This window comes from Acyrthosiphon pisum, chromosome A2 (genome assembly GCF_005508785.2).
Source record: "Acyrthosiphon pisum isolate AL4f chromosome A2, pea_aphid_22Mar2018_4r6ur, whole genome shotgun sequence".
In the NCBI taxonomy this organism is placed as follows: domain Eukaryota; kingdom Metazoa; phylum Arthropoda; class Insecta; order Hemiptera; family Aphididae; genus Acyrthosiphon; species Acyrthosiphon pisum.
The window spans coordinates 113334141-113344290 of record NC_042495.1 but is presented as its reverse complement, the minus strand read 5'-3'; the positions used below and the strand labels follow the sequence as shown (position 1 = coordinate 113344290).

The 10150-nt window shown below is 29.7% G+C and overlaps 1 protein-coding gene across 2 annotated transcripts in view; it reads right to left on the bottom strand.

Annotated features, from left to right (window-relative positions):
* Positions 1 to 3995: 3995 nt before the first annotated feature.
* Positions 3996 to 10150, bottom strand: part of LOC100568609 — a 15137-nt gene continuing 8982 nt past the window's right edge. The window contains exons 1-4 of one of the 2 annotated variants that reach the window (XM_029489610.1): positions 6118 to 6257; positions 5984 to 6045; positions 5742 to 5876; positions 3996 to 4816 (exon numbers count right to left, since the gene is read on the bottom strand). In XM_029489610.1, the coding sequence (XP_029345470.1) occupies positions 4212 to 4816; positions 5742 to 5835 (699 nt within the window). In that variant the 5' untranslated portion in view covers positions 5836 to 5876; positions 5984 to 6045; positions 6118 to 6257 and the 3' untranslated portion in view covers positions 3996 to 4211. Of the gene's footprint in view, positions 4817 to 5741; positions 5877 to 5983; positions 6046 to 6117; positions 6258 to 10150 lie in introns of those variants that run through there. The other variant, XM_029489611.1, reaches the window with a different exon arrangement.

Sequence of the window (10150 nt, the reverse complement as noted above, 5' to 3'; positions counted from 1 at the left end):
AAATTTTTCTTTTTAATCTAAGATATGAAAATGTAATACATTTGATTCCTTATAAGATTATCTACCTTTATCAAACAAAAAATATCTATAAGAAAGTCAAATTAAATTTTTATGATCGTTTGAAATTCAAATTTTTACAACATTGGATATTCACTCGATTTCTCATGTAGCGATTTCCTTATTTTGTTCTAATTCAAAAACGAATAACTGCAGATACATGAAATTTTTATTGAATGTTTATATAAGCATTTCCTATACACCATAAAATTTTGAAAATATTTTGATTCTTTTTGAGCTGTTTACAGACATGGTCAGTTTTCAATTTTTTTAGTTTTTTTTTCTATAAATATCAATAAAGTTTTATCTGTTGGGCCAAAAAGTGTATAAATTTAATACAAATCTCCTGATATATTCTTACAATATCAGTTGAAAAATATTAAAAAAACGTAGGCACAATTTTTTTTCATAAGCATTTAAATATCAAATTTTGACAAAATTTATCAAATTTTAATTTGAAAAATTATTTTGTAGTTAAAAATTTATAAAATGTTCAATTTTTGTATCTAAGAATTAAAAATTTAAAACAAGATTCCACATAAGTAATTAATTCTGTTACCAAAAAATTTAAAAAATACATTTACACAGTTTATTTTTATAGTCATTTTAAGTACAAATTTGGACGAAATTACATATTAAAAACCTAGGATAACTATTTTAGTTATTTTGTTGTGATTGTATAATATTATTCGTGGGTAGGTACTTGAAACTTCTAAAGTATACTATTATATATCTATGATTTTACTACGGTTTTTTGTTGATGTATAACGCGTTATAACTTATAAGTACCTAATAGATATTATGATATGATTAATTTGGAATTTATTATAGGTACCTATTATAGGTCAATTTTTTTTTAATACCATAGATAAGTATATATTATATGTCTAATACATAGACTGATATACCGTCTCCGCTCAGAATTGTTTTTCTTATACAGTGATATTATATCATTGAATTCAAATTTAATACAGTCCATTATACAGTGACCCACTTCTAACCTACTGTACAGCAGAGCGACATCCACTTACCTACCTTTTTTTTTGTTGATAATACATATTTTGAATTCTTTAGCACATATTTATGTACATACTTTTATTGCATAAATACATACTTTGGTTATATCAATACATATAAACCCGAGCCCTAATTATTATATTGTGCTACAAGCAAAACAACTACCTAAATGAACATCTTCCATCACCTATATCTGGGCATTATTGTTTGTTAAATACTTTATAATTCATTTAACAGTAAAATACAATGCTTCGCAAGTTGACTATTTTTTAAAAATCAGTTACATATAAAGATATTAATAGGCATAATATGCAGATATTATAACCATTATTATACATTTTTTTAGTCATAATAGGAGAAATAGACTTAAATTGTAACTTACCAGCCTTGGTAAAATACAACACAAACAATTATAAATAATTCACAAACGCTGATATTTAGGATTACGTTTACGTAAATAATCCCAAATATTGGGGTGTCTTCCTATTTGGCTTAGTAAGGTTCTATGAATCGTTTCCAAATAGTTGTTGGTTCGAATGGCTGGCCTTCAAACGTAGAATGTAAATGAAAATTTATTTTTTGGAATTTAAAATGATTACCTATCCATATTTATTAAATATAAACTACCCAAAAACTTGCTGAACCTATTTGATCGAACCAAAAGCGTTGAATGTTACCAATTAAAAAATTATGAAGGCGTTCCGAAATATGGTCATATACTGGTTTAAATATTCAATTATAGCATGAAACCCATATCATTCATAGTAAAACGACATTCCTGATGTATTTCTGCAGTACGATGAGGCGATGCTAAACCCTAAAAATGAATAATCATTAAAATTTGAAAGTATGAATTAGGTACATACATTTGAGTGCCTTAAACATAATAACTAGAATAAGATAACATTACCATACGCAGAACTCTGTAAGCTTCAGGGTTATTTTGGAATAATAGGAATACACTATTTAAACTCCTTCGGCAGTATCGGATAACGGACTAGATAAAAAAATAATTATACCTAATTATAATTATTACAGAAAGCATGAGGACTTAACATGACATTACTTGACAGAAGTGGGACCAGCAACCACGAAGTTTACTTTCAGGAAAAATACTTTTTACGGCAGTCATTAAAGCTCTTTCATAATCCGTAATAATAGTGAGTTGTCCATAGTTTAATGGTAGTACTCTTCTAACTACTCTAAAAAATTACTTATCAAAATTAAGTTTGTTGTTGGATCATAAAATATTAAATAAGGTATGTATGTAAAATTGGACACACTAGATTAGACATCAAAAAAGGAGCTGACCAATTATTGTACAAAAAGTAAAATAATATGTTAAGTTTAATTGTATCGGATATATTTTAGATTTTAGATTTTGAGCGGATCGATCGGACTGTATTGATTTTACAATAATGTGTGTTGTTTAATTTTTCTAATTATATTTTTTTGTCTGTGTAAACGATAAGTATTCGTAATAAAGATTCGATTTTCAATTTTCATATAATATATGAAATTTACAAATATAAAATTATTAATTATATTAACTATTAATATTATAATTAATAATTTTATAGATATGTATTCATTTCTATAATTCTATTGTGACAATTATTTCTTTTTAACTAAAATTGAATAAAATATTTTTTCAAAATTATAAAAATATATTAGGTATGTAGTAACGTTTCTCACGAAACAACCATCGTATTGGGTTATTCAAAAAAACATAATATATAAAGGAAAAGACACACATTTCTGCAGTGTTTAAGTAATTTTTTGAGTATATTTAATATTTTTATATAATAAATATTATACCAAGTAGGTACTAACATAAATACAAAATGTCATAAAAACATGATTTTTTATTACTAAATTGATTTTACTGAATTATTAAACATGTATATATTATTCTCCAGGAATATGTCATCTTCATCGCCATTTATGAGCTGAATTTAATGCAAATATATTTAAAAATATAATATACAAGAAATGTTAATAGATATAAGTTATATCGTATTAACGCACTATACACTAAACAATATTTTACCGTAAATTTTCTAACATGTAGGCGGTATGGAAAAATATACTATAATAATAATATAATGCAAGTAGGTACACCTACGTGAAACGCTGACACTATCTACGGGAGGTTTATTAACTTTTAACTGCACGAGATAGGACTTTGTAAGAGACGATAATATAAGTACAACTGAACGAAAATCTATTCCCTCACCTCGCTGTGTCCGCAGACCGCAATCTACCGCAGGTAGATTGCCTACCTGATAATTTACTGTTCGCATAACCATAAGCGAAACTCACGGGCAACGCCACGCGGGATGGCTAAAAATTAAAACATTATATGATTTTGATTCTATACCTATGCACAGCGAATTACACTCAAAAGGAGGTAATTAATCACAATTTTTTTCCCGGGCAACACAGGGTTGTTCAGCTAGTAATAAATTATATAATGGTTCATGTAATTAATAATTTATTATGATGTGAATACAAAACAAATACATAGTTATTAGTTATGATACAGAGTACAAAATAGTATAATGATACAAAACAAATACATAGGTAGTTATTAGTTATGATACAGAGTGAAAAATAGTGATAATACAAAATAAATACATAGGTAGTTATTAGTTATGATACAGAGTGCAAAATAGTGATATTACAAAACAAATACATAGTTATTAGTTATGACTTATGATACAGAGTGAAAAATAGTGATATTACAAAACAAATACATAGTTATTAGTTATGATACAGAGTGCAAATTAGTATAATGATACAAAACAAATACATAGGTAGTTATTAGTTATGATACAGAGTGAAAAATAGTGATAATACAAAACAAATACATAGTTATTAGTTATGATACAGAGTGCTTTTTTCTATATAACTATTCTACCGAAACACTGAAACATAGAAAAAATTCACAATACGGTGCAACAATATCATAATATACTAGAATCACAGATTATAATATTATATGAAAATCATATAATCTGTGCTAGAACAGCCATGGAGGAATACAGAGCTCGCAAATCAGTGGATAAACACAATCGCCCATATTTGTGGGAAGGGACAAAGTGTTTCTTCGTCCGCTTGTTCAGCTGAAGTTGAAGTTAGCCGCAAGTGAACAAGTAGACGAAGAATCGCTTTGTTCGTTTCCACATTGATGGACGTTTGCGTTTCTTCGATAATTTGCCTGTGCTTTGTTCCTCCGTTGGCGTTCTAGGATGATCTGGTTGAACCGTATTTTGAATACTTTGTTCGTCATCCGGGACCGCCTCGACTCGCGGCGACTGACCGCGACAGTTACCGTCCTGCGCCAATATCAGATGATCCGCATGCTGAATACTTTGTTCGTCATTCAGGACCGCCTCGACTTGCGGCGACTGACCGCGACAGTTACCGTCCTGCGCCAATATCAGATGATCCGCATGCTGAATACTTTGTTCGTCATTCAGGACCGCCTCGACTTGCGGCGACTGACCGCGACAAATACCGTCCTGCGCCAGTATCACGTCAACGAGACGTGTCGACGATATGTTAGGCATAGATGTAGATTGCCTCTTTACCTTCAGCCCGGCGAAATCACCGCTACAGTTCAACTTCTCGAAGTCTGCCGACCAGTTTCTAAGGTCGGCGAATACTTTTTGCATCGTCAGTTGCTCAGCGGATGGCGAGGATATTTCGGCTTCTGCAGGCATATTGTTACTGTTCTCTTCTGCAATTATCGACATGTCTTATTATAACCGTTTATAATGCGATTAATTGAGAAGTAGAATAATATTCTTCGTTATTCAGAGGTAGGTAATAAATACAATATTGAATTCTCACACGGTAACGTTTATAATGTAAATAATTACGGTACAAAAATAAATACATATTATACTGCCATAACAACGTATCTATATTATTCAATTAGGATCAACTAGACAAAAAGAAAAAGAAAAAAAAAAGGTTATATATAATATCAACTGTCATCAAAATTTCAAACGCTTATAAAACGGTAATGTAACTTTTACTAAACTTCTTTTTATAATTTATTGGTATGAATATTATGAAAATATTAAAATAATAGAAAATATAAAAAATTAATTGCCCATATATTTCAATATTTAATCTGCCTAATTTGATCAAGTCGATCCGTAACGACTAATATATAATAATATGTTGTACCTATAAACGTAATTTTAAAATTAATGTTAATACTTGCCCTCCCAAACATTTTCTACATTTTGTTTTAAGCTTATTCAATATTATCAAAGTAAGGCTTTAGCCCCCCAAATCACAAACACTATTTGCGCCTATATAATAGTATAGTGTATAGCACCAAAACTGACGCTCATATTTACTCTACAGGGTGTGTCCGAAAATACAAGCTTACGATTAGATTTAATGTAATATAATTATTATCATTACCTATCTACAAAATGACTATTACAAACAGAAAATATTACAATTATTAGAAGCTGCAGATATTAGGCACTTACTACTTAATATTTTAGTATAATATAATATAATATATAGGTAAATTATAGACAATTATTACATTTCGGTAATTAAAATTAAGTAGAAAAATACGTTCACATTTTATTTTTACACGAAAATGGTTTTATTTATTTTGAATGCAAAAAATATTACAATACCGTCGTCGAACCGTCTGGTAAGCTGAATTACGTTGCCGCCCACGCCGCAAAAAGGGTCCTCGGCCACTTTCACGTGGCCAGACTTCTCTGCCATATACGCACCGAGTACTTCCGGACAAACCGAGTAAAAACTGTCTATGCAACGAAACCAAACATACGATTATAATTTAATATAGCATTTTTATTTTTAACATATAATATGATACATATATTTTATTATATAAATGTTTTTTTTTACATACCTTCTTCATACTTAAAAACAAGGTAAATCGCTTCTATCAATATATGAAGGTGCTTGGTCTATCTGAAATAAAAAAAAAAAAAACATTATTCGATTTCTGCTTTTTAATCATTATACCTATAGGCAAATGCGTACGCGGATCATGCAGTAATGCAGTATGCTCTCGCCGCGGACGGATTTTCTGCACTGTCCGACAGCGGAGCAACGGCTGCCGTAGCGTATAGTATCTCGCCGTGGATGGCTTATCCACACTTAGTGACGTAGTCAGGATTATGAAATGGGGGGGGGGGGGTGTTTTAAGTATAGATTAAAACCAAGTTTTTACAGTTTTCGTATATTAATAAATTAAGGGTTCAGAACTTGACTTGTTGCACTAAAAATAATCGAAATATGCAGTTAAAATTCTCAAAATATACTTAAATATATATACTATGTAGCAACATTTTTATATTATTTTTGAAAAATCATAAAATATATTGCAATTTTGGTAATAAAAAAACTAAAAAACAAGTAGGTATATAAACCTGATAAATAACTTAATTAATAAGTAATAACGAATAACGTGATATGCGAACACCGTGATAAACGAACACGTGCTGATGTTCATTCATTCGTACAATCTGCAATCTAGATGTCAATTATAGTTTAAACACAGTTTTGTCACAAAGAGACTTATGGAATCTTACATATGTGAACATAGGGCCAATTGTAGCCAAGCTCCACCAACAACTTTAACAGCCCTCCACCCCTCCCAAACATTTACTTAATTTTTTTTTAGCTTATTCAATTTCATAATAGTATGGTATTAGGCTTCGGCCTCCCCAAATCTCAAAATTATCGCCTATTGTACCTAACCAAACATACTATTTTTTAAGATATTTTTCAATGTTATCCAAATATAATTTTTCCCGACAAGTGTATGTACATTTAAGTTAAAAAGTACACAAATATGCAAATTTAAACTTTGTATTTAATTTTGCCATCTCATAAGACAAATATTTATAAATTGCAAGTAGTCCCAAACCCTATAAACAATATATTTATCAGGAGGAAAAATGTCAATGGGGGGTTCTAACACCCAACCCCCCCTGGCTACGCCACTGTCCACACTGTTTGGCATAGGAGCGACGTCTGCAGTGTTGTCTACGACGTGGACAATCGAACCTTCGTTGGCAGACTTCAGCGACGTCTACTTTTCCGGTCGGCAAAAGGGACCCAGCAACTCCACCATAGAAAACATGCCGGTTCCGATCGACCGCGCGGCAAACCAAATTGCTACGGCGAGCGTCGAGGTCGCTCGTCTCGCGAAACCCGATAAAACGGACGCGAAATGAGACACCATTTCACCGTCGACCGTGCTGGTGGCTCCTGGAAAAAACTTTTCTAATGCATGTTGGACTGCGGGACTTCTTACAACGTGGGTGATGGATGAACACTGTCATCGCGAGTACTGAGCACAACATGCACTCTGCATGCTCTGCACTCATCAACAGTCCTAATCCGTATACAGCCGAAGTGCCGAACACGGCGACAACCAACATCAAAGTAACGCTGACAATACCAATGATATTGTCGTACTGAAATAAAATAAATATTTAAGTAAATAATTTTTATTTATCTAATTCGTCGACGAACGCGTAACACACACACGACGGCTTGAAACAGCGTTTTTCTATATAATATCAAATAAAACTTAGGTACAAATTTTGGGGATTGTTTTCTGAGCCCGCTCGACATGTTCCTTTATATTTTCTGGTTCAAAAATAGCCTCCGAAAACTTAAAGAAAAAAACAAACTAATACGACTTAAGCAAAACACAAATACAAATCTAATCTTTCTTAAACGAAAACAACAAATAATTATAGATAACAATAAAAAATAAGAGAATAGGTACTCTGTAGGGCAAAAAAAAAAACGTATACATATAGTCAATGTATGTGTCACATAAGAAATGTTAAACAGAAATTTACCATGCATACGGACGTAAAATACGGACGCTAACGCCTAAAAGATCATTTTCGCTCAGAATCGTTTTTCTTATACAATGATATTATATCATTTAAATCAAAATTTAAGACAATCCATTACAGTGATCAACTTATAACCTACTGTACAGCAGAGTGACACCCACTTGCCCACCTTTTTTGAACTTTAAATGCTTATAAAAAAAAACTGTGACTAACGATTTTTAATATTTTTCATTTGCCTTTGAAACAATATACTAGGAGCCTTCTATTAAATTTTCAAGCTTTTTTATCCAACAAAAAAAATTTATTGATATTTTTAGAAAAAAAACTAAAAAAAAAATGGAAAATGAAAATGTCCATAAAGAGCTCAAAATAAATCAAAATATTTTGAAAATGTTATGGTGTATAGAAAATGCTAAGATAAACATTCAGTCAAAATTTCATATATCTACGGTCATTTTTTTTAAAGTTACACCAAAAACCAAAATCGATTTTCTCGAAAACAGATTTTGCGTAAAAATTCCCGTTTTTCCTTAATTTTTCTTTTGTTTTTCACGGCGCTTTTGAAAACTATTGGAAAAATTTTACTTTTGACCCCCCAAAGTACCAACTAGATTCACTTTCCTATCAAAAAAGGTACTGTTGAAGAAAATCCAAGCACTTTTACTGTCCTAAAACGTGATGACAGACACAAAAATAAAAAAAAAAATAAAAAAAAAAATAAAAAAGGTGGGTAAGTGGATGTCGCTCTGCTGTACAGTAGGTTAGAAGTGGGTCACTGTATAATGGACAGTAATAAATTTGAATTCAATGATATAATATCACTGTATAAGAAAAACGATTCTGAGCGGAGACGGTATATCAGTCTATGTATTAGACATATAATATATACTTATCTATGGTATTAAAAAAAAATTGACCTATAATAGGTACCTATAATAAATTCCAAATTAATCATATCATAATATCTATTAGGTACTTAAAAGTTATAACGCGTTATACATCAACAAAAAACCGTGGTAAAATCATAGATATATAATAGTATACTTTAGAAGTTTCAAGTACCCACGAATAATATTATACAATCACAACAAAATAACTAAAATAGTTATCCTAGGTTTTTAATATGTAATTTCGTCCAAATTTGTACTTAAAATGACTATAAAAATAAACTGTGTAAATGTATTTTTTAAATTTTTTGGTAACAGAATTAATTACTTATGTGGAATCTTGTTTTAAATTTTTAATTCTTAGATACAAAAATTGAACATTTTATAAATTTTTAACTACAAAATAATTTTTCAAATTAAAATTTGATATTTAAATGCTTATAAAAAAAAATTGTGCCTATGTTTTTTTAATATTTTTCAACTGATATTGTAACAATATATCAGGAGCTTTGTATTAAATGTATACACTTTTTGGCCCAACAGATAAAACTTTATTGATATTTATAGAAAAAAAAACTAAAAAAATTGAAAACTGACCATGTCTGTACACAGCTCAAAAAGAATCAAATTATTTTCAAAATTTTATGGTATATAGGAAATACTAATATAAACATTCAGTAAAATTTTCATGTATCTGCAGTTATTCGTTTTTGAATTACAACAAAATAAGGAGAATTGATACATGAGAATTGAGTGAATATCCAATGTTGTAAAAATTTGAATTTCAAACGATCATAAAAATTTAATTTGACTTCCTTATAGATATTTTTTGTTTGATAAAGGTAGATAATCTTATAAGGAATCTTGTATTACATTTTCATATCTTAGATTTAAAAAGAAAAATTTTTATGAATTTCTAACTCGAAATAATTTGCAAATTTTCGTGATTTTTCCATATTTTGTCATTTTTTGAACTTTAAATGTTTATAAAAAAAAACTGTGACTAACGATTTTTAATATTTTTCATCTGCCTTTGAAACAATATACTAGGAGCCTTCTATTAAATTTTCAAGCTTTTTTATCCAACAAATAAAATTTTATTGATATTTTTAGAAAAAAAACTAAAAAAAAATGGAAAATGAAAATGTCCGTAAAGAGCTCAAAATAAATCAAAATATTTTCAAAATTTTACCGTGTATAGAAAATGCAAATATAAACAACCTGTGAAAATTTCATATATCTACGGTCATTTGTTTTAGAGTTACACCAAAAACCAAATCGATTTGTAAAATCGATTTGCGTAAAATTCCC